Source organism: Fopius arisanus, unplaced genomic scaffold (genome assembly GCF_000806365.1).
Source record: "Fopius arisanus strain USDA-PBARC FA_bdor unplaced genomic scaffold, ASM80636v1 scaffold00074, whole genome shotgun sequence".
Classification (NCBI taxonomy): Eukaryota; Metazoa; Arthropoda; class Insecta; order Hymenoptera; family Braconidae; genus Fopius; species Fopius arisanus.
This window is the reverse complement of record NW_011887813.1, coordinates 125,379-151,572: the sequence shown is the minus strand read 5'-3', so window position 1 is coordinate 151,572 and position 26,194 is coordinate 125,379. Positions and strand designations below refer to the sequence as shown.

Sequence of the window (26,194 nt, the reverse complement as noted above, 5' to 3'; positions counted from 1 at the left end):
TTCCTATTCAAATTTTTGAAAAATTTTTCAAAACCTTTCCGAAAAATAATTTTGTTTTCTTTTCAATTATTTTTTTGTTTCACAAAAAAAATTTCTGAAAATTTTTCCACAAATTTTTTGAAAATTCGGGAAAAATATTCCGATTTCAATTTTTTTAACTCGGATTACAAGAATAAGGAAAAAAATATAATGAATTTTCATATTTGGTATATAATTGTAATTGTCAATTATGTTATACCCCGGAACGTTTACTCGCACAATTGTCCCTCAAGATGCCAATAATTTTCAATATTTCAAATAACAAAATAACGCACCACAGATCAAATGACGGATTCAATCTAATAAAAATTATCAGGCAGTACTTAGTATGGTACGCAAAATGCATGGATTTTTTAACGCACACACACCCGACAATCGCCTGCACCTAGGGAAATTGCTTCAAAAATAACTGAGGGCAACAATATTTTGCCACTATAATCCTACAGTGCATTAAACAATTTATATCCAAATCCTTTCATGCGTAATATTTAAAAAAATAATATAATGACATCGTAATATCGACTTGTACCACTTTTCGGGTTAATATTTTCTCGAAGTAACATTTTTCTGTAATATTACCAGAGGCAATATTATTATTGAATAAAATTACGTGGGATGACCATTCCAATAAAAATCGGCGAATGCAAAGAAAGCCCTAGATGAGATAGCTATTATTACCGGAATCCTTCATAAACAAAAATTTCATGAATATTGAATAAAATCTGTAAACTTTCCCTTCCTGGGAGAGTAAAAAATTTTCCATTTCCCTCATTCCACCCCGTACTTCAACTTGATACGGAGCATTATATTTTCATTCGCTGAAAATGCAACATTGTTTCAAATTCAATGCATACAAATCGAGGGGAGGTAAAAAAAAAATTGTATAAGAAGCGAATAGCGATTTGCCGGCAGGAGTTCCAGAGCTGTTTTCCAGTAACTATAACCGCTCTGTACGTTTGAATGCGGTGGACGGTGGGTGGAAAGAAGAGGGAGAGGGTGGAAAAGGGGTGAAAGTGGGTGGAAAGTGGGGTAAAGGGGTCAGGGGGAATTGGTAATACCGAGAGACAACTGCAGAGTCGGAGAGCGTGAACGACGGATCCTTATTAAGATAATTCGAGCTAATTTAAAATTCAGTACTGGGGCCACTGAATTTAAATGGTCACCGGCTTTACCAACCCCCGGACCAATATCAAACCGAGTAATGTCAGCGTTTTGTCTTGTTGCCTCGTTTTCCCAACTCCTCCATTGTTTGTGGACATTGTGCAATATTGGAGGTGCATTTCGGTGGGTAAATGCCGGGGTCTCATGGCTCTGTTGATTTTATTGGAATTTTCACGGGGAACTACCCGTTTTATTGCGGCTTTTTTCTTTCTACACGGGGGGAAAACAATGAAGATGAATTATACTGCCTCGGGTGAAATTTTAGTGCTCTGGAAAAAAATTCACCAGACCGATGTTGATTTTTTCATGCGTCCTTTCGTTCAAATTTTGCCGCCATTTTTGGGGGCGGGAAGGAAGAGGGGAGTTGGGGTTTTAGTCTTGTCTCTGGGGAATTCCTGGTGAAAAGGAACCTGTGGGGGGAAATGTCTGATTTTTGGGGTGTTGTTGATTTTTTTTTATTATTTGTGGAAAATATCTGGGGAGGGGCGGTGAATTCGATTTTGGGAAAAATTCAAAGTTATGAAAATTTATGTTTTGAGTAGAAAATGAATTCTGCTATTCGACTTTTTAATGTGACCCAATTATTTGTTGGGATTTTTTCTCTTTGACCATGCGTTTGCAGTTTTCCCGGAATTTTCATGGTTTTCATAATTTCCACGGAGCAGTGAATTGAAAGATCATTCAACAGAAAACAATGACACATTTTTCAATGAAATTTTCCGGCATTCAGCGGTGAAAATTAGAAAAAAAATTCACGAACGTCCATTACCGTTGAAATATAAATATAAACAATCGTGAAAATTGATGCTAAAATTTCCATTGAATATTGCCATAATAATTTTCCATTAAGGAAAAATAGTGAACAGTCCTGAATACTTTAACATAATCTAAAATACAGCGTTAAATGTCTAAAATACTAACTCAATTAACTTTTTTTCATATTCAGTTAATCTGCCTCCTGGTTCCCTTTTTGTTGCAATAAAACAAAAAACACGAACTGTAATTTTCCCTCGTTCTGGAGAAAATGTGAGTGCCGTGGGGGTGGGGGTTGGGGGGTAAATACAAAAGGATAAGTAACGCATGTCAATTCCACGACCTCTGGCAGCGTCACGCACGGATATGAAATAACAGGAATGAAAGAATCGGAGGAAAAAATAGTGAAAAAGAGAGACTAAAGTCGGGAGTGCAAAAGTAAAAGGGGTAAAAAAAAACGAATGAAAATACCTGGCAGCCAGGCATTTTCCATTTTCTCCGTGGACAATGAATAATGTGTCGGCACATGCGTATATATCACGTTATATATGAGATTTTCGATCCGGTCGTCACTGACAGATATCTCTTATTTTCTCATCTCTCGGACACGTTAATTATTTTAATTAACGAGGAGATATTATAATTGCTCTTGCCTTCAAAAATTCCCTATCGAACGTCGACCGTTAATTATTCAGGTTTTAGTGGATATTTCTGAGTTGTTAATTACTTCCTAATTTTAGCTGAAAATAATTAAGACGAAATTTTATTGGACATATCACGGTAGAAATTCCTCGAAATTTCAGTTCAATTCCCGATTTATCTTGAAAACTCGAGGCCATTGCGTTTTTCCTGTTAAATGATAATTCAACTTCCAACTCGGAAAATGGAAAGCAGATCTGCCAATGAGAATACCAGAGTATTTAAATAATTAATGAATTCGTTAATGAAAATTAACCGAAAAACTTATTGATTACTTGAAATTCCGAATGTAATTGTCTGAAAATGGTGAAAAATGCGCGAATTTTCTGTGTCTTTTCCCCTCTTGAGAGCTCAATTGCTCGTGAGAGTTAATTATCTGAAATATGATTATATTTTAATTTTTCCCCGTCCCGAGGATCAATTGGGCCCTCGCCCCAAATCTGATGATCGAATAAATTCCCTCCCATCAAAGCACCCCAGAATTCTAACGAAATTAATTCTCCCCCCGATGATTCCCCAACGAATTTATTATCCCCCAGTCCTAATTAAATTCATTACCCCCATTTATGAATATCTCCAATGGGCCGATATTCGCCTCGTTAAATCTCGTCTAACAAAGGTTAGATTATGTGGGCGTGATGTGCATCGATTTCCATCATCATCATCGACTTCCGTAAAACAACTCTCGTCATTCTAGTCTCGCGAATCACTAATAATAGCCGCAAGCCAAATGCTGGAATGAGATGGGTCTCGGAACAAAGTGATAAAGGAGGACGGATAATCATTGGCGTGTGGAATACGCGTTCAAATCGCCGGCGAGACAGACCCCACGGGTAAATCGGACCACAGGGCATCACAGGGCAATGAAAATCCCAAATAAATTAACTAATTACTCAAAAAAATATTCGGACTTCAACGGAAATTCTCAATTCATGTAGGAAAAGTTCTTTTCGATTTCATTTTATTAATTAAAATTGAATTTGACATATTCGATAATCGTAATTAAAGAAATTATATACTCAGTATTGAACATCTCTATTAATTAATTAAATTTCTGATTTATATTAATAATTCATAATGCTTTTTTTTTTTTAATTTTATGAATTTTAAAATCAGATAAAAAAAATTATATAAATTATGTTTTAAAGAGTTTTAGTTAAATGTAATTTTTTAATAAGTCAAGAGAGGTGAGGAAATCGAGAGAAATTTTTTGATTATTTTGGGGACAGCGTTATTTTTTACGTTTCTTTTTTTTTTTTGAATGTGCTCCGTTTTGGCGTTGTGGTCCGTTTATGCCGCACATTGAAGAATTGAGGTGGGGAATTGGGGGGAAACTCGTTACTCGATTTCCAGTCTGGAGTCACGTCCGATCGGTGACGATGGAGTCCAGCTCGCAACCCAATTGAAACTCCGCACGCTTCACTCTCGCAATCGTCCAATGCATTCGTACGACGACGCAAATTACGAGGAGCGTGAATAAATTTCACAAGTGTAATTCCAACCCAAGTAATCCACAGTTCATTCGCCATGATTTTACCCAACCGCCATACAATGCCGCCCCGATTTTTCCACAAGTTTGAATGTTCGCGTAATTTGCTATTTAGCATTTCAGAAATTTTCATTTTTTGCAACTGACATTGATCCGAATTATGTTCTGTTTCAAATTGAAAAATCTCAGCTGGAAAATCCAATTCGAAATGAGGGGAGCTAGCGCAATTTTTGTATTCGTCTTTTTTTTACAGCACATGTTGATTAACAGAAAAGGCAGTAATTAAAAATTATCCATCTCTGTTTATTCTCGAGATATTTACCGTAGAATTCCCCTAAAATTCTGCATTGAAAATTAAATTCATTTATTGAAGATCCAACGTGTATTAATAGTATGTACCATTTAATTTTCCCGATTCGCCTGAAAATTCAGGTTTCCATAAAAAAAAAACGAATTACCCTTCACCCCAAAAATCAAAATCTTTGAAATTCCGAAGATTTTACAATAGAAATCGACTTGAATCTGACACAATTAAAATTCCACATACCCCGTGCCTGAAATGTCAATAAATTTCTAATTTCATTCATTACTTCCACTTAATTCAAATAAATTTTCCCAGTGCACGTCCCCTTGAAATGAACTCGACCCCCTGTCCTCTCCCAAATTAACACATTCCCAACAAATAAATTGCGTGGACCAGAAAACAAGGAAGGAAACTCATAAATAAAAAATCCACCCCACCCGAATTCCGTGTAAGTACCGAGGAAAACAGTACGTGTGCTGTGTCTGGGTGCTGCGAGAGAACCGAGGGATTCCCCATATTTTTTCCCCCAGATCTCTCACTAGAACCTAAAATTCCCTGCACACAGTACTAGTAACCCACAGACCCAAGAATTTCCGTTTCTCCCATCCGAAATGAGATATCCGCTCTGTGCAGTACAACGAGATCCCCCTTGCCCCCCTCTGTACACCAAGTTAAAATATCCTTTGTTACTCAAATGGCTCAGTACATTGGTGGAGAGGAAGGGGTAACGGGGGGAAGGGAGGGGGCAAATGCAATGGGCTTCATATACGTGCTGTATGATTTATAAACGAGAGCATGAGACACGTTTTATTGGATAAGTGGCCTATTTTCAAAATGGCACCGCTTCACCTTAGACTTTATCAGGTCTAGTTGTTCTTATCTATTCCACACGCCTCGCCATCTCGTTTTAGTGATTCGCGGTGGAAGGGCGGATGGGAATGGTGGGTGGTTAATTTCACTCACTCATAAACCCGTGATATCAGGTAGAAATTGCAATACCACTTTTCTACCGTGATTTATGGTAATGAATGAGGATGAGCTTTTCCCGCGAAAGTTTATATCGTTGAGTTGCGGTGACATCACGTTTATCATTGGATAAATTGTTCCGTAATGGTGAAAGTTGGCGTTTTGCTTTTTATTTTTGTGGACACGGGGATGAGGTGAGGATGGGAATTTTAATTGGGATGAAATTTTTCGGATGTCAAAGGGATTTTTTATGGCGCGGAGAAAGTAACCGGTGATTTGTCGGATGTCGAATTTTCGCAGTTTTCGGGTTATTCAATTTTTTTTTTACTTCTTCAGAGAGAAAATTTCAGATTTCATGTAATCGTGTCGGCATGGAGTAAACGAAATCTTCATTCAGTGAGATTTTTTCCTCGTTACGATAATTTATCCGTGCACTGCAAAAAATTTATACCCGAAATTTTAAGATTCTTAAAAACATTAGTGATGACTTTGGGTTTACAAACATAATATTTATTTATAAATACAATTAAAAAATGATAATCAATGTTTTCTCAATTATACAAGTCAAACCGACATAATGTTTTTGTCCCTGAAATTCCGGTGAATTTGCAACAGTGTAATTAAACAATGAGTAAGAGCTCGCAATGAATGTATTCACACACAGCATCGAAAATCAACAATTTCCATTCTGTCTTTGTGAATAAATAGTGTCAGCATGTTGCACCAACACTTGGCATTACCCCCGACTTATTCATGCGACGATAAACAGAGTGCTGTAGGTGAACGGTGAAAATCAACGAGGAGTCTTAATTGCCTGAAAATGAAAACATTTGATAGAATTCAAGTTTGCAAAACGAAGTGGTTAACTGTGTTTTCGCCCTTACCACTGGGTAATACTATGCATGACGGGTTAAAATAGTGAATCCCTCTCCATTCCTTGATGGCAAGGGTGGAAGGAGCTCAAAGTTTTGGCAGTTAAACGATGGAGTAAGGGAGACGAAGCGTAAAGAGCCCCCGTGTACACCAGCTTGTGTCCTTGCATAATGCATGTACCATCCCAACGTCAAACTCCACTGCGGCTGATTTCTCATTGGCCTTTTATTCCTACAAACTTTCACGGGGATAAAATTGTACGCCATCAACTTCCGGAAAGACCGGCAAAAAGGGCTGCACTGATTTCCTCACAATCTTTGAAAATTACGCTTGCAATTGATAACATCTGAAAATTTAACACTTCATTATTCGTTTTTTTTTATTTCACAAAGTTACGTGAAATTTCTGTAGAACGCCGCACTGGCTAATTAATTAATTTAAATATTCAATTACTTCTCCGTTTGCAAGTTCAATCGACACTGAAAAATCGTGTAATTATTCATAATATGTATTCATAATAAAAATTAGATTCAATCATGAAGGTAAAAAAAGTGCAAACGTACGAATGAAGAATATCGAAAAATATCTCAGACATTTTATAGAGAGAAATGAATATTTCTTGAAAACGTGAATTTTCATAGGAAACAGATTAATCTCGCGAAAGCAACGTCATATCCGTAACAATGAAACCCGTGATGATTGAATTTCCGAGTTTGTTTGACTGTAAAACATAATTCAACAAATGTTATGCTGTCACGAGCATTAGCATCTAATCTTTGATGTCGGTTTGTGTTTCAGAAGCGAAGTTTATGGATGAGATGAGATGGAAAGCACTGAGTATGATGGTTGATTTATGAGTGAAGCCCGTGGGCATCAAACATGAGAGTTTCATCGTACTTCAGGATGATTGAAAATCTTATTATTTTGGCTCTTACTGGCCTTGTTGGAAGATCTCTAGCCTGGCCGAGTGATCCAGTTCCACATCTACACATCAAACACCGTAAGTACCCCAAAACCATCACTGAAATAATTATCATATTATAATCTCGCGCCCTGCACGACCGAATGTGATAAAATAATTATCATTCCGCTTCAAACACCAATTGATCAAAGACCATTAGCCATTACTAGAGAATTCCGAATAAATAAAATACATTGAAAATAACTCCCTAGTGAATTTTAGAGATAGTTTAACATTTAACTACCGCTGGCACTTTAAATCTCCACTCTATTGAATTTTAATCGGATCAAATATTTCTCGGGGATGCAGTAAAATCTGCGGAAAAAGATAGTGACGATAAGTAGTCCCTGGAAAAAGTTGAGTAATGACAATGCGGAAAATATAGGTCAAAAGTCCCCACTTTTCCCATCGTTTTTACCACTGTATACCGTAAGGATTATTCTCATTGTCGAGTTTACATTGTTCCCATTTCATTTTCACATCTTTATGTATTTTTATATTCTTGAGAAAAAAGTTGAAAAAGGGAAAAAAATAAATGGTGGAAGAGGAAACGGCACAGCAAATACCGCTCTCATTCTTTCGTCGAGTAAATCCCTTTGGAGCTCTACAGGTGTTTCGGATACAGCGAACTCTAACATTTACCACCCCTCCCCCCTCCTCTCCAGCCAGTCTGTACATATATACTTCTATGTATTTCGTTACATCCTTTAGACTATCTATTTTTTAAATAATTCCTCATTCGATCATCTGCATTGTCGCGGAGTAGATGCCACGGGATATTTTTTTCAATGTGTTTTATTAAATCCACGGGTTATTGAAAAATCTCAGTGGAATATGAAATTTTTCGGAAATCCGCTTTGTGAGCGTGAAATGGAAAAAATTCTCCGTGATATTTGACAAAAGCATTTATCAGCTTTTATTCGTATTTTTGAGCTTTTCAATGGTTCACTGAGGGAGTCGAGATAAAATGGGGGATGAAATTATTAAAGGATTATATTTCACGCGGGATGGCCAACTTTCCCAGAGCGATTTTATTTTTTTTAATTTTTTATTTTACTATTTTTGATTTTTTTTTATTTTGATTTTTTGATTTTTTTTTTGTGAAAATTTGGAATGAGATTTACCATTACAAATTCATTCTTCAGAGAAAAGTACTTGAAACAAGTAGACTTTATGATTTGATCTAATTTGATTTGATTTGATTTAATTTGATTTGACTGGTTGATTCAAGAATTCAAAATCCCACATACAATCAATAACACCAATACTTTGTTTCAAGTACATTTCAAGTACTCAACATGTACTTTAAACAATTCCAAATGATACTTTTATTTTTACGAAACACCAAAGACACGCGGTTAAAGTATACTTTATTAGAATAAATTCCACTCGATTATGCACAGTACTTTAATCAAGTATGCAAAGTATACTTTATTGGTGTACTTTCTTGGGGTACCCATTGAAGAAAACTGATGGCAAATTGGAGATATTGAATGGTTATTTAGTAATCGGAGGCTACCAACACGTAGATTTTCTTTCATTGGATTCCGTGTGGGTAAAGTAGGTCGACAAGTTTACATTAGGAAGGACGGAAGCTGTACACAATCACCCATGTATCGCATTTAAGTCACTGACTGTGTAACAGTGCGTCTCTAAGCTCCACTCGTTAGGCAACTGTTGTTGGAGTGAAGGTAAAACTTTCCCAACTTGGTGCTATTCCAGGGGAAAATCCAATCTCAATGCATTACCAACACAGAAGGGGGAGAAACCTATGTAATACCCTACGGCGAACACCTGTCCGATTGATCCGCTTCAGAGGACAATCGGTGGTTATCGATCTGTCTGTCATTTGGGTTATTAGGAGTGATATTTCGAGATTGGACACCTTTACCAAAGGATTATCGATATTTCAAAGTCAAATCAATACTAGACTGGAAAATTCAAGTTTTCTTGAAACCCAAAGGCGAGAAAAATGACGGAAGAGTTCCGTAATCCTGAAAATTTACCACTTAATATCGGAAATTTTGACCGAATTGAAAAAAACCATAGAGTAAAGTACGGGGAATGGATCAATGGAAATATCTGTCCAATCATTTTTAAGAGGGATTTCTCTTCGCGTTTGAAAGAGATAAAAAATTAAGAGCTTTAGATCGGATTGTCCGGATGAATAGCTGACTGGATGCATTTATACTCATTGAAACAGATTCAAATCAAATGAAAGCTCGGAATTCGTGAAAAAATACTTCAATTTAGTATATTCCACTTTCAATGCGATATTGATGGAAAATTGATTTTTAATCGATTAGATGTGCCACCTATAATAAACGAATGGACTGAGAAAAAAAATTCGAGTATATTTTTCTGTGTGTATCACACCGATAAAAAAATTGAGAGGATCAATTTGTTAGGAACTACCAATTAGACCAGACCGATGGACTATTGAATTTTTGGGGATTTCCCCAATTCCAAAATTCACTCTTTCTTTCCTAATTTTCATATTTTTGTTTTCGAATAGACGGTTTTATTGCAGTAGAACCGTGGAGTAGGAAAAGAAAAACCCGGAGCAAGTCGTATTGTATGGAGAAACTTATATTTATTACTGCCCATCCCTACCAACATCTGGCGACCATAAGCGGTCAAGGGTGAAGGAAAACCCCTTTCACAAACAGGAAATTTTGTGCCCCAAATATTTCAAAAATAACTCCCAAAAGTAGTTGAGTTCAGAATTAATCTCTAGACTCTAGAGTCTAGAGTAATATCCGCAGAGCAACGTCTCGACTGAAGTATAATCCAAAAATCTTCCTCACGGAGAAAAATATTCAAGAAAAATTACGGAACATTTCACGTAATCTGCAAGCGAAGGAATCATCACATAAATTCTAGGATATGTTCCGTAAAAATTACTCATACACCCGGCGCCTCACGGCTAGCCATGAGTCACCCTGAGGGAGGTATTTTTACGGAACGTTTCGTAATTTTTCCGGAACGTTTCGTAATTTTTCCGGAATGTTTCGTAACTTTTCCGGAACATTCCGTAAAAATTCTTGAATATCAAAGAATTTTTATGTTCTGAGGCATAATAAGAATTGAAGTTCCGTTCGATTTGAAGACATCCAGAAAAATTACGCGACTTTTTCGTATTTTTTCGGTGACAGAAACCGAAAATTTGCTGAAAGTTCTAGATCTATTCCCCGAAATCGATTCTCGCTGGTGGATTACGTGAAATGTCTCGTAATTATTCTGGAATATTTCTCTCCGTGGATAAACAATAAAACTGATAATGGAATATGGGGGACAGAGAAATAACTTTGTAACACAGTGGATTTAATATGTTAATTTTAATTTATTAAAAATGGCACGAGGAAGAAATGTCTGTTCTATACGACCTGCCAAAGCAGACTAAAGTGGTCAACAGGGCCAAAAAGAGAAAACGTCATAATGTGACAATGGATCCCCAGTTCCTTTGCCACATGACCTCATGGCTTATGTTTATGTCTAATCCCAACATCTCTCTCTATGTTGATACATTTTTGAAACCATAGACTCATATAAATCAATTCGTAGAAAACTGAGGCTATATTCTAACAACTGAAAATACAAATAGACGTGTTAATTATTTTTATAACAAACACTCGATCCACATGAAGTGCGATCCATATAAATATATTATCCATAAATATATCAGAGTACATATCTCTTCCTGAGGTATCTACACCAAGTATACTTAGTGATTATCTCAAGTATATATTTATTCGGTGATGGATTAGCTCTTTGAGATGACAGTGGGTGGAGGAAATGAAAACCCAGAATAAAGGCTGGATCGATTAATTCTCAGCTCGACTAGATATCTCTGCGGTACTTGATTCTACTTTGTCGTGGGATGAACGTGTTTCGGGGATTTGCCTGGAGGGTGTTTGCTTCGTTGAGATACCCGATGGGGATTTGCGCGTTGAAGCTATTAGAAGGAAACCGGTGGTGTCGCTCATCTTACCACAGCCGGATCACTGCACCTTGGCTCTGATCACTGCAGCTTATCCCAATGAATTGGTAGCTTGAGTACCTCCAGAGAATCCTAGACTAGACAATGTTCGGTATTATATCGGCTGTTTAATCAATTCAATCCCAGGCGACTCTATTTTCCATTTCTTCAACTCTTCATTGGCTTCAATTTAATTTTAGTGAAAGATTGGATATAGTTATAGTTTCCATCGTCATCAGTTGGTCAAGGGTATGAGACCCGCCCATAAGACAAGGCCCTTTGTCTATTGTATTGGTCCACATGTTGGGTTGTTGAGGTCATAAACAGCCTAGGCGTTTGGTTATTCCCTGTGACCTGTTACAATGGCTGGCCTGTTCGTGTTAATGTCGGAAATATTTCCACCAGAACGTAGCTCCGTGAATTATAAAACGTACATGATTCAAGTCTACCTCACTCCAAAGCATCCAATAGATACGCAATAACGATTTGACGAAATGACAGGTATGAATCAACACAAGCGGAAAGCTAGCTGTAGCGTGGAAAAAGGATGACTCGACAACTGGCCACTTCATCGTGATCCATCGATCTTCGGTACCGAGTTTTGTGCGTGACTCCGACTATAACGCAAACTTCCCCTTGACGCTCTGATGATTCATACGTTAATGAGACGCCAAAGGGAAATATCGCGTGGCTAATGCCAGAACGCAAATTGTAAATCCCGCGCAACCTTGACGCAGTACTGTTCATTACAGTTTCATTCTCCAAGCCATTCCCCTTCTTTTATTTCGTTCATTTCATTTGTAGTTAGATCGATTCACAACTCTTTGTTTTTCAACATCATCAGATGTTACGCCTGCGATGAGTTATAGTCGTTTACAAACGGCTCGGGTGTCAGCACGAGTTGGAACGCAAGGTATTTCCGGGGTCGATGGGCTTCTACCCATTCCATTGATGTGTATCATCGCCCCTAGAGCTGTAACATCGATACTTGGCCATCTTTTTTTTCTTCTTCTTCTTTTTTACCATCCACGAGGAAGTTTTTCCGCGGAAGAGGAAAGCGATAGATTCAGTGAGCGAGGCTGGATGCACTTTTGCTGTTCGTTGAACTTTCTGTCAGATGGGTATGGTGAAAGAATTCTTCACTGTTTTTTAGTCGTGTCTAGGTTTTCTTTGCCGATGTTTTGCTCGATATGTTATTTCTCACTGGAACACACTTGATGGTTTTCCCTTAAATGCTTCGTTCGATTTTTTTTTTCTTTCTTGAGGGGCCGCTGAGGGAGGAGAAAGCCATGGGGTGAATTTTTATAGGACTAGAATTTGCACAGTTTCTTTTTACATACGTGGAATTCGAACCTCAAATAAAAGCATTAATTCAGGAAAAATGGATCAGATTCCATCGGAAATATGAGACCATAACCCACTAAAAAAACCTCGCAACCCCGAGGACTGGGTATTCGCTGTTCTGTGCAGATCCACCCCGAAAAATCTCTCTCACTACATTTACCACATTGTTTTCATTTTTATTCTGACAGCAGTTACTGTTTCATCTACTCCATTTTCACAAGCCCATTTTGTCAGTAGGACTGATTAATTGCGGCATTTTATGTCTGACCCCTATCCTTCGAGCCTTAATTATTATTTATTCAAATGCCAACTTCTTCACCTTATTACGAAAGTAGAAACACAAAAATGAAGTTCGCCCCAGTCGAAATATCTCGAAACGCGTTCCCTAATTCCTCATTGGTCAATTCAAACCCACAAATGAAAATTCGTCGCAGTCACGTGGCACTCCAGCGAATACAATCTTAGTTATTAACAACGCATATAAATTGACACAATTAATAATCGTATGAATGAGAGGAATAATCATAAATTGAGTCCTAATTACATTTCACTATTTGACCTTTAATTCTCAGACCCATTAACGAGGGTCAATTTTGAGTGAGCGAAAAAAATTCTTCCCCAGATTTTCTCTATCATTTGAATTTTCATTGGCTCCTCGCGGCTGTTACTATTTCATCCACCGGGGTTTTTCATGGAGACATTTTGTCAGTGGGAATTGTTGTACCGCGGACGAGACCGTTAATATCGGCTAATCGGACTGACCGCTCGACTAAATATCGAGGAGAGCCGGAGAAGTGGTATGAGAGCTGTGGTGATGTGGCTGTGCGGCGACACCGATAGCGGCCAAACCGCACTGGACAACAGAGAGGTATGCTATCAAGGGCTCCATGGCAATGAGAGAGATCCATGCAATGAGAGTGGACACTAATCTGCACAGAACCATCTCTGCCGTTAGCAAAATTTGGCTCTCGACCAAACCCCACACTCGACAAACGGCCGCACGAGTCTGCGGCCAAACGCCAATTCTTTTTCCCTCAATGACACCGGAAATAAAAATTCCTCAATAGTTTTTTTTTTCTTTTTTATTTAGCGAGACTCCATTGACGCTCCATTTGTTCTCGGCAAAATACCCAGATATTCTCAGGACACACAATTTTTCCTCTATTTTTCTCATTTTTATTTATTCACTTTTATTTATTCTCATTTTTTTAAATTTTTTCTAGCTCGATTTCTTTCAGATTTTTCTGCTGAACAACAAAAAAATAATATTAAAAAATTTGCAAATTATAACAGTAACAAACCGCTCAATTATTGACAGATTTTTAATTGGATTTTAAAATCGCTGGTTTTATTGGGAATTTTTTTTATTCGGAATTATTCAGATTGTAGATTATTATGAATTTTATACCCTTCGGTATGTTCCACGTGTTTCAGAGTAATTTATACCGACAAACCCCTATTTTTTTTTATTTCTCATCGATGACAAAAAAATTGCGCAATATTTTAGCCTTTTTTATATATCGACTCCATTGACGCTCCATTTGTTCTCGAAATAATACCGCCATTGTCAGGCCAGACATTTTTGTTCAATTTTTCTTACAACTTTCTTTTCTATCTCGATCCCTTTCAGTATTTGCACTAAGCGTCTGGAATGTTTTCTGATGAAACGGAAGGGATGTGTGTTTTAGGGGGAAAGGGAGAAATGGAGAAAACGTTTCGGCTCGATTGGTTGGGGATTTCATTTTTTTTTTTTCAAAGAAGGGATTGCTTTGTCTCGATATTCGTGGGATTTTGCGGTTCGAGATTTCCCTCGATTTTTCGCTTCGATGAATTTTGTCCAGACAACAAACAGCTTTAAATAAAAAGTGCAATAAATTAATTGCAATAATTTCAATTAGAAAATAACAACATTTTTCTTTGGTATAATAATTGTTTTTCTCGGTGAGTCAATTGAAGACGGAATTTTTTGAAAAGTTATCTCGCTGTCGTTATCATTGTTTACCGCGGTAATTTGACAACAGATACAGTAAATATTTCATGGCGGAAACGGAATGCATTTGCACAGCTAATAACAGTAACAAGGGATAAACTCCAGGGAAGTTTTACAGTTTGAAATTGGAAAATTTTCCTCCGCTCTTTAACTCGGTGGAAAATTAGGTGACTCATAAAAAACATCCATTATAAAATTTTTTCAGTAAAACAGAAAGTTTTATGTGGAGAGTTGCCAATATTGCATTCGTAACCCATTGTTCCACGGCAGGAGGTCCCAAGCAACATGCCTCATATTTCCGGATAACATGAAGAGCTAGAGAAAAAAAAAGATATTGAATGAAATTCCGGGAAACGGAAGAAGAGCCATTGCTTTGAAAATTTTTAAACTAATTAAAAATTCGCGGATTTGAATTTGTTGAATTTCATTTAATGGAGTAAATTATCAAAATTACAATGCATTTTTCTCGGTGATACTAGGAGCCTTAGGGAAAAAATTACTCCTGGGAAAATTAATCCATTCGGGAGACAATTAGAAATTTTCTGCAAACCCAGAATTCTTCGTCTGTCTCGGGTAAAAAATCGGATCGTGATAATGAGTTCGGGGGTTTATCCTTGATAAGAGGTTCTGAATTAATTTTTTTAAATCGTTTCTTCCAACGGGAAGGTAAAAAATTATTGAAATGTGAAATTTGAGTTAAAATTTAAATTCATCTAGAAAAATCACCCATTAAAAATCCTCACAACCCCCACGACAGCGAAAAAATTCATATTTCGTTATCAAAAATTGTTTTTTGGATTAAAAAATTTTAACCCGCAGAAAGATCAAAAGTAAAACCTCGACCCTTAGTGCCCTAATTCCCCAAGCTGAATTCCCTTGCAGCAAAAAGATCAAATAATTAATATAAAAAAGTCAAAACAAATATAAAAAATAAAAAAATGAACCGAAGTCGGTAAATTGAAGAAAAAAGTCGATTTAAAAAAAAAAGTTCAACGTCCTCATAGCGCCTGTAAAATTTCTCTCCTGTTGAATTATCTCGAGAATAAACAGGTGGTAATGTGGCAGATGCAAAAGTATAGCTTATGCCCTAGCTCGTTAACTCATGGCCCTTTTGCAACTCGACACGCGCCCCTTAATGCCCCAGCAAGTTAGGCAAACGAGCCAACATTGGCAAGAATGAAAAACACTGCACAGCATCCCATACACATCTCAATGTGCCAACACACCCGGGGAATATACACAAACGAGCGTTGGTTAATGCGCAAGTATAACTTAAACAGCCCCACGTACTTTTACGGTGAAGCAACAGAAAGGCGCAGAGGTGCCCTCGTAAATCAACTTGGAGATAAGACTTTTCCTTACCCCGTCCCCCACGGACTTGAAAAATTGCCCTTGAAATTTTCCAGTTGAAAAATTTAAATTCTCAACAACGACAAGTGACACGTCATTTCACCGGAATTTAAATCAGACGATTTCGCGAGCATTCAAGTAATTCTCATTTTCATTTCATTTATTAATAAAATTTAATGAATAGATAAATATTGTGATCATGATCATGTCGTGTGTGTTGTGCAATGAATTAATCGTTGGGGAATTATTTGAAATTTAGTTGGAGGTCGGAAATTTCAAAATGCTGAAGCCATTTTATTTCTGGAATATGAATAAAAACGGATATCCGGTCTGTACATCTCGCTGAGAGCAAATGTAGAATTATGATAATACCGTGAAAAATCGAGCAATAAAAGGGGGAAGCAGTGGATGCTCTGGGGCTATTTATTCCAATCAAATGGCTATTAGAATTGCATGGAAATATAAAGCCACTTAAATTTTCATTCAATAACGAGGTAAAAATAAATATCCCCATCGGCAACGTTTATTAACCCCCTGTTAACCTCTTTATCTACGTAAAAATAATTGATTCAATTCGCATGACGTGCATCCCTTCAATGAAAATAAAATTTCAATGCGAGTCCGTAAAAGCAGAGACTGTCGTGTGGGGAATAATGGAAAAATTATTAGAGGAATATTGTGCAGATTTTTTAATCAACGAAATTACTTCACAAAATACTTTATATAATTGTTTTTCAATTTTTTTAAATCGCATACACCGATAAAAATAATTACTTTTCTAAGATAATTCAATGACGCCAAGAATATTCACATATTTCAATATTAATTAATTTATAATTGTTTTTGAATATGTGATTTTTAATTGAATTGAATTTGAACGGAAAACTGTCCGTCAATTCTTAATTTTAATTGAAAATTTGGGGAAATGATTTTCTCCAAACAAAGAACTCCCAGAAAATTCACGAAAAATTCTCCAAAAATTTCCCACGACTTCGTCGTTGAATCTTAAAATTTTCTTACTTGAAATCTCAAGTAATAATTTTCAATATTCCACCGGTGTAACGATGTTTGGCGATCAATCGAGTTGGCTGATAAATTTTCAAATCGAAACCGCCTGGAGTAACGATATTGGTAACTCGTGTAGCAGTACAAGAAGGAAAATTCTGGAAAATATACATCTCGACCGGACTGAAAACGTCCAATGGCAAAGTACATAAACTCCTCTCGCGCTTGACTCGTTTTCCTCGTATATGGGAGTCACTAGAGCGATACGACAACAGCTCGATTGTTAGTAAGGACCCTTCGCCTTTCGATCCCTTCTCGCTCTACGCTCTTTGGACAATGCTTATTGCCACTCCAGGCAAAATGAACCACCCCCTCGACCCACCCACTCCACCCCCTCCCACCCCTTCAATGTACTCTCAACATGGGGCATGTCTCTGTACTCCGATTCACACATATCGATCATCTTGTACCCTTCAGCCTGACGTATTTCGATCCCTCATCAAATCCCCTCAAACTTCAATTACCTTCTATTTATCGGATTTTAATGCCATTTGTACATCGATTGCATGTCGACGGTTCAATTTGACTTTCATGCATGGACCAAAAATTTTTAGTTTTATCTACCCCCGGGGGTTGTAATCCCTCGCCCCATTGCATCTCGAGAAAGTTTTATCTGAAAAAATTGATTTTTTTTATCATTATGTGGAATAATCGGGGAATTGGTGGTTTTCAAGTCAATGGGACTCATTGAAGAGTTTTGGAGATTTAATAATAATTGTTGGAATAATTGGACAATATCGTTTTTTTGTAAAAAATGAAAAGCCAAATATTTTCGGTTTATTCCTCATAATTATCGTTTTTATACAAAAAATGAAAAAATTACACTTTTACTTGAAAAATCATTTAAGAATTGTTAATCACAATTATCTTGTTGAACGTTCTCCAAAAATATTCAATTTTTTACTCTGAAATTATGGGAAATCTTGAGAGATCTTGAGGTGAATTTACGAAGCAAATTGACAAATTCATTTATTTTCCAATTGCAATTGCAGTTTGGGTTTGAGGGTTCAATTGAAACAAGTGTAACGAGTCCGTACGAATCTTTCGAGGAGTCCTGATGAATATTTCAGGATTATGTCTGGAACTTTCATGAGTTTTGGATGTCAAAGTGTAATTAGAGTGGATAGTTATCGCTTTGGTGGCGGCTCCCTGAATACTTCAGCAGTCCGAAAGGTTGGGAGGCTAAATTAGTGATATCATGGGGCCAGAAAGTTCCCAAGAAAAAATACAGGATGAAGAGGTATTTCACCTCAGCATACCGAGAGATATTTTTAACCAAATATTCACCACTTTCTAGTCCTCAATTCCCCGAAATTTTCATCAACCGATTGAGTACCAATTATCCATTTCGGTAATTAATCCATAATTAAGAAAAGTGGAAAGTTAGCTGATTATTTCAAGGAAAATGAGTAATCGGTTAATGGAAATTGAATTATGACTCGTGTATTGGAAAATTTGAAATTTTCAATTGTATGATTAAAACAAAATTTCTTTTAAGGTGACACAATGATTTGTTTAATAAATAACGTATCACAATAAATTATTTATTATTTCAAAAAGTTGGAAATCCACCGACGTACATAAAAATGGATAATTCCGTCAGCAGAATGAACTAATCCATCGATGACGAATTCCTCAAAAAATCATGTCACCCCTGCCTTCCTAAAAATTTCAAGTGTAATTTTCCACCAGTGTAACCACTGATGTAAAAGTACCGATTTCACATCGCCGCCGGCACCACCGAAAATTCGATTACGTCCAGTGATTTCCCGTGATTAACCCATTCCCATAAATCCAAAAGCCCCCCTCGGAAAAAAAAAGACAAACGAAATGGACCAGCGACAGGAGAAAAATCTCGGGCAGTTCTCCTCGAAATTGAATCAGCGATTGGATGTAACTCCGCAGTTACGTCCCGGTATCCCGAAGATACAGAACAGAACAGGAAAGGTAACACCCGGTCACATCGAGACTTAGAGCAAGACAGAGGTTGAGAAAAAAAAAAGGTAGTTGGATTCGTCTCAGGGATATCTTTTTTCCTCTCCCTCGGGGAGAAAGAGGACATCCCCGAGGTCGTAAGATCGTGCGTTCTCTCCCTCAGCCCCAGGGGAATCCCAACTATCCACCCGCTTTCCACCCGCTTTCCACCCGCTTTCCATCCCTTTTCCACCCACTCTGCTCATACACCGGGAAAAGATATCTTGGGTTTATTCCTCGGTTGTTCTTACCCAACACCAAACGCAGAGCAAGACCAAAGGTACCTGACGCCGGGTGATTGATCTTGTGTCCTCGGTGCGACGCTCCTATGGCCGTCGCGACGCCTTCGCGCGAATGACGCACTCCATTTCCCCACCCCCTCTTCTCCATCCATCTCGCCTACTCTCCACCCACCACCCCCTTGATCCGGTTATCTAACTCCCACTCATAATCGAATTGTCCTCTTCGTCTCTGTTCCGTGAAAATTGAGTAGACGTCCGATTGTCCGTCGGGTTATATACGTTTACGAATTTATATTTTGAGCGTTTGAATTTAAATTTTTTTATTTAAATTGCGTAAATGCTTTTTATGATTGAGAGGATGAATGTCAACGTTATGCACTGGAATTGAAAAATTCGAAATTATTGAAAAAGTATTAGGGTAACATGAAAATCGAGAAGGTGTTCGCTGAAATTTTAAAATTCGAAATTTCCGAAAAAAAAATTAAGAAGGTATTCACTGGAATTGAAAAATTAGAGATTTTCGAAAAAGTATTAGGGGAACATGAAAATCGAGGAGGTATTCGCTGAAATTTGAAAATTCGAAATTTCCCCAAAAAAATCGAGGAGCTATTCAATGAAATTGAAAAATCCGAAATTTTTAGAAAAAGCATTAGGGGAACATGAAAATCGAGGAGGTATTCACTGAAATTTGAAAATTCGAAATTTCCAAAAAAAAAAAATCGAGGAGGTATTAAGTAAAATTGAAACATGCGAAATTTTCAGAAAAATATCAGGGGAGTATGAAAATCAAGGAGGTATTCACTGAAATTTGAAAATTCGAAATTTCCAAAAAAAAACAAATCGAGGAAGTATTCAGTGAAATTGAAAAATCCGAAATTTTCAAAAAAGTATCAGGGGAATATAAAAATCCAGGAAGTATTCACTGAAATTTGAAAATTTGAACATTTGAAAAATTGTTGACAATTACGATAAATTACGATAGTGCAAATTTTAAGTAATTGTTAGATGGAAATTTCTAATTCATAGAATCGAATTGAAGTGCAATCTCCAAGAATCTATTGATAATCCTACCAGAAAATGAACTAAATATTTAATTTCAATCATTGATTTCCATTACTCCATTTCCCAAATGACAATAATAATTAATAAATTTTTACCCAATTTAAATGATATTTCAATTCCTTTTGTTTTTCCTCCGATGGCGCAAATGTCTTCTTGGCGTCACATCACCCAATTTAAATTTTTAGAAGATTAGATTATTCATAGGGCGAAGGCAATCGCTGAGGAGATTATTACATGACTAGAATAATATAAATAATTGCAGGATTGTTATCGCCTCCTTAAGTGCGGACTATTGTAAAATTTTCAATATAATGGGCACAGGGAAGGGTGTGTAAAAGGTCCAAAGACCATACCTCTGGCAGTAAAGATCATTATTATTATTATTATTATTTATAAATAATTGCAGATGAACGTTAGGGATCCACTCACTTGCAGCTATTGAGATGTATCTCCCGAATTTCCAAGGTGTTTAATCCCTCGTAAATTTCCAAGGCATTGATTAATGCATATTACATTCCACTCAATCATTAATTATTCCCCTGATTTCCGCCGTGTACTGCGCAGCCGTTTTATTTCTCAGTGTCATTAATTATCCAATAATCTCGGGACCAAGGGATTCAATATGAGAATGTCACTGACATTTTTTAATCTGAGAGAACAAACGACTTGTCACAAAAAATATTCTTTTGTTACGTTCAAAAAATCTGATAAATTTCGTGACATCCTGGGAAAAAAAATTTCTCAAATGCATGACGTAATGACAGATCGATAAAACTTTGAATCCACTCGCATTCACTAATAAAATAAAATGTTATGAAATAGAAAAAAATAGAGAGGGTTTTCTGAACGTTCAAGCATGAGAAATTTATAATGTAGAAATATTTCTACTGCTTCAATAAACTGAGAATCGCCCGTCGAATTATTCAATTATCCAATTATTTATTAAATCAATAAACTATTTTGATGAAAATATTTGAAAGGTTAAATTCTCGATAATACCGAATGGATCGATTCGAAGCGAATGAATTTTCAAACTCTTAATGAATTAAACTCTAGATGGAACGTTCACTGAATATTGCTAAATATATTAACAAATAAAAATCTCTTAACCCTGGATCAATTCTTCTCTCTCAAAAGTATTTTTTTTTTCTCAGACGATTCTTAGACTCTTTTATGGAATGAAGAAATATTCCGAAAATTTATAAAGCGAAGATAAATAATCATTCAGTGGTACATCAATTCAATTACTTAATTAAAATTCAATTTTTATAATTGAGATAAAAATGACATATCTTCGGTATCTCGAATGAATCCAAAGGAAAAGTGAATTCGAAGGGAATGAATTAATAGTATTAAAGTCAAGATGAAACGTTAATTCAATATTTGAGAATTGGAGTATCTCTGCGTCAACACTCTCTGGTAATACGAAAATTTTAATGTCATTAGTCGCATGATGTAGAGCTAAAAATATAACCAAGCGGGTATAGAGTAAAAGTGGTGTACGGATGTAGGCGAGATAATGCTTGAAGCAGCGTACGTTAATTAATTCAATTGACAATGTTGTAAAGGGGGAAGTTTCATACGAGCATGTCGATGAATATGTTAATCAGGTCATTTTTATCATTTCAGCTTCAACTGCTGACTTTTTATGCATTTTGTCGCACACCCGTCGATGAATCATTGCAATGTGTTTATGAATTGATAAAAAAAAGCTTTCGACGTACAGAGAAAAATTATATGAGAATTACAACTCATTATTGTACTCTAGCTGAATAATTAACGGAATTTTCGAGGACAAAAAATTACGGGAGAATAATGAAATCAGTGTGATATGATTTTGAAAAATATTTTGTGTTGCCATATTTGTGTGGTCACAAATAATTAGTTCTGTCGCTGCAATTAAAAACTGCAATCACTTTTAATGACACGCTGCATCCCCCGTTTTTCCAAGATAATGTTAAATAATCACGGTATTACTCAAGATGCGGCAATCACCCGTGAAATGAAGAACAATAATGAGTAATAAATCTGTAATTGTTACTCGGTGGGGATTATTATCGTGGATCTCGTAATTGAACATTTGTGCTTCTTGGTGTTGGCTGAGACAATAAACATCTTTCATCGTAAAACCAAATATTCCGGGTATCTCCGGAGGCTGAACTCAGTGCTCGAGTTGTTTAATTACGTGAAAAAAGAATTCCCAAGGTAGTAATGTTCTTTACATTCGTACTTTCGCAAACTTTCGTGGGTTTAACTTCATTCTAGAATTGATTCTAGTATTCTTGATGGCACGCGCTAGACTTCATTGACTAATTAATTCTGGGAGAACCTAATGGCTCAAGGCAACATACCTTTTTTTTTCGTTGTTTGTTTAAAATTAATCGAATTGAAATCATTATTTGCAATTTCCAAATGGTAACGATTCAATTGAATAAACTATCCGGGTAAAAAAGAAATTGTAATCAGAATATTTTGTCAAAATTTTCAAAAAATTTCGGGAAAACTTCTCAGAAAATATTTGTTTTGAAACAAAAAAAAAATCGGGAAAGAAAAATTGTATTTTGGGGAAATGTTTTAAAAAATTTTTTAAAAATTTGTTTCGAATAATTTTTTTTATCATTTTCTAGAAATTTTTGCGAATATAATTTTTTCTTTTAATTATACTGTTGTTTTCTTACTTTTTTGACTTTTAAATATTCTCAAATAATACGCCATCAAGATTGTAAAAAAAAATTTCCTGTTCAAATTTTCGAAAAATTTTTCAGAAATTTTTTGAAAATTCGGAAAAAATATTTTGATTCAATTTTTTTTACCTGGGTAGTCTATTCTCCTCAATTCATTATTAATTACACTAATAATAATAATGATAATATTGAATGAGGAAATAATGAAATAATGAAATTTTAATTTGGATGAAATCTGAAAAAGTCACTGAAGAAAAATATTTCACTCGCACCAAAAAGCGAATTCGCAACTTAATAATTCGTCACATTAATTATCGCTCATCAGGAACTAATTATCACCAACAATTACAGGATCTCTTGACAATTTTCCCCCATTCTCAATGCTATATAGGTATTTAAAAAAATTAATTTCCTCAATTCACATTCGCATGAAAACATATTTTTTCTCGCACTTGAAATCCCATAAATTCACCTGACACTCAGTGAAAATCAAATGGAAAATGTTCATCGAATTATCGATAATAGTTCAACAGCACTCGTCTCCTGACAAGCCAGTCGCATGATTTATTCAACAGCGACATAAAATCTCGGAAGAATATGCACTCAATGCTGAGTTGAATGGCCGTATGTACGAAATTGTATGTGATTACATATGTACTCGATGGTCTCACTGCAGAATTGCGTTTCTTCGGATAGATCAGTTATAGATTATGCTAACGGCATGTGCCACATGCATATAGTTGTCCAACATTATGTACCATGAACTGTAAAATCAATTGGATTGTTATAACATTGATGCACAGTCTTGCAACTAATATTCAAATATTTATTTTAATTAATCTCAATAACAATAAATCAAGCACTATAATTTATTTCTATGGAATTATCGAATACATGACGGATTGTTTATAAAAGTTAATGTTCAGTTTCGAAATTTAACAATAACAATAATAACAATAAATCAAGAACTATAATTTATTTCTATGGAATTATCGAATGCATGACGGATTGTTTATAAAAGTTAATATTCAGTTTCGGATAAAATATTTATTTGATATTTGAAATATTCAAATATTTATTTGAATTAATCTCAATAATAATAAATCGAGAACTATAATTTATTTCTATGGAATTATCGAATGCATGACGGATTATTTATGAAAATTAGTGTTCAGTTTCGGATAAAATTTCAAACACATGCCATCGCAAATATTCATTTGATATTTGAAATATTTAAATATTTATTTGAATTAATCTCAATAATAATAAATCGAGAACTATAATCTATTTCTATGGAATTATCGGATGCATGACGGATTATTTATGAGAGTTAGTGTTCAGTTTCGGATAAAATTTCAAACACATACCATCGCAAATACTCGGGGAATTCTATATTTCGGATATACGAGGGATAAAGTTGATATAAAATATAACGGTTAACCCACAGTTCGCAGCGGTAACAGCCTTCACCTTTGCATTTCGTGACATTTCAATTCAACATCAGAGGAATATCAGGATTTATGGAAATTAGAGTTTTCTTTTCTATCGCTCTATGAAATCTCCTCGCCAGAATTTCGATGTTTACATTTGAATACGTACGTAGCCTACGTACGTACCCTACACTTCCTCCAAATTGGATATTGAAAATAATATTTACAATTACTGGAAATGCGAATGAATAATTCGGAATGATCGAATGTTGAATTTTCTCGTTTATCGTCGTACCTCAATAACTTTTCACCTTTTTTTACACATTTCCACTGGAAATTACCCCATTATCAATTATGGTATCACGACGTGTTATTTGGAGTCACGGACGTCATGACTTGGTTGAAATCATCGGAATGAACCTCACAATCACGTGAAATCGACAGCATTTTGCAGTCATGGCATCAATCAGCCCTGGAATTATTCTGTTGAATGTCACTGTTGAATAAATCATATGGTGAGGTAAGAACAAGAGGACTGGGTAATTGCGAGGGGAAAAATAGATCCGTTTATAGTCTCGGTGTCAGCGATGAACAAAGAGAGCTAAAAATATTTCACAACATTCGAATCTATCAGCAAAATTATATTCCGGACAACTTTTCAAATTTTCACCAGAAAAAAATTCTCATCCAAAGTCTCTTGTAATTAACTCCAACTACAGATTTCCAGATTCATTCATTTAATTATTCTAAAGAAACAAATGTTTTCAAACAACAAATTCGTGGATTCGATTATTTTCCTGATTCTAGTAAAGGGATGGGACCTACAGGATAATATTTTCAAATTGATGGGCTTTTTACTCTCTTTTGTTAAAACGTTGAGGGGACATCATATCTCTATCCGTGGGAATGGCTGCATATGACCCCGATATGCCTTTTTCATCAAGATACTGGGATTTTAAATTTTTGGGGTCAATTACCCAGAGCTTTCCCCCAGAGAAACGTTAGTGGAGTTCTTTGCTGGGGAAATTTGAATGCCAAATTTTTGCCTCCACTCGAGATGAGTCACTCGGCGCAGAGCTACGAGATGAGACTCCAAATTTTTTCATCAGAAAATTTCTACATCTTCTGTATGTAAAACTCGAGCACAAAGTGAATCGCAGACCCTCAACTGAAAATCTCATACACATGATGCCCCAAATATCTGTGGAGTTACTCGGTTTATGGAAAAATCTGAACACCTTTTTTATTACCATAAAATACCTTGCAGAAGAGGAACTGCCGGTTAAATCGTGAAATTCAATGATGACTAATGAAATTCAGGATCACTTTTTTTAGATTGACTCGAGTTCAAGTTTCAGCTTGTCAATTTCATCCAAGTCAATTCTTCGGTATTATTTAAATATCTTTGGCACTGCCCTGAGATCCCTTTCAAGAGTACATTGTTTCCTATCAAGAATATCAATCGTCGATTGAATTTTATTTTTCTTTGGGGGTACGTGAATTCCTCCCCTCACGTCCTGGCCACCTCCTCGCCACTGCCCCTCACCTCCTCACCACCTCCCCTCACCTCCTCACCACCTCCTCGCCCCTCGAAAACTTAATGAAACACACAAGAGTGCCAATTGCGAAACTCTCGCTCAACTCATTCTCAAAGGGGTTAATCAAACGATTTCGCAGTGAGCCGGTTGATTCAACTTGGACTGACCAATTCCAACGTCGAGCCCGATAGTCGGGCTTTCGATATTGCGAGAGGTCTGAAAATTCGATGAATCGTCAACAGCAAACCACCGAGATTCGTTATTTTTTTCCTCCACTCAATTTTTTTTTTT

The 26,194-nt window shown here is 36.1% G+C and overlaps 1 protein-coding gene across 2 annotated transcripts in view; it reads left to right on the top strand.

Annotated features, from left to right (window-relative positions):
• Positions 1 to 26,194, top strand: part of LOC105269712 (semaphorin-1A) — a 163,122-nt gene that overhangs the window by 66,543 nt on the left and 70,385 nt on the right. For both annotated transcript variants that reach the window (XM_011310177.1, XM_011310176.1), the window contains exon 2: positions 7,083 to 7,284. In XM_011310177.1, coding sequence (XP_011308479.1) covers positions 7,164 to 7,284 — 121 coding nt within the window. In that variant the 5' untranslated portion in view covers positions 7,083 to 7,163. The remainder of the gene's footprint in view (positions 1 to 7,082; positions 7,285 to 26,194) is intronic.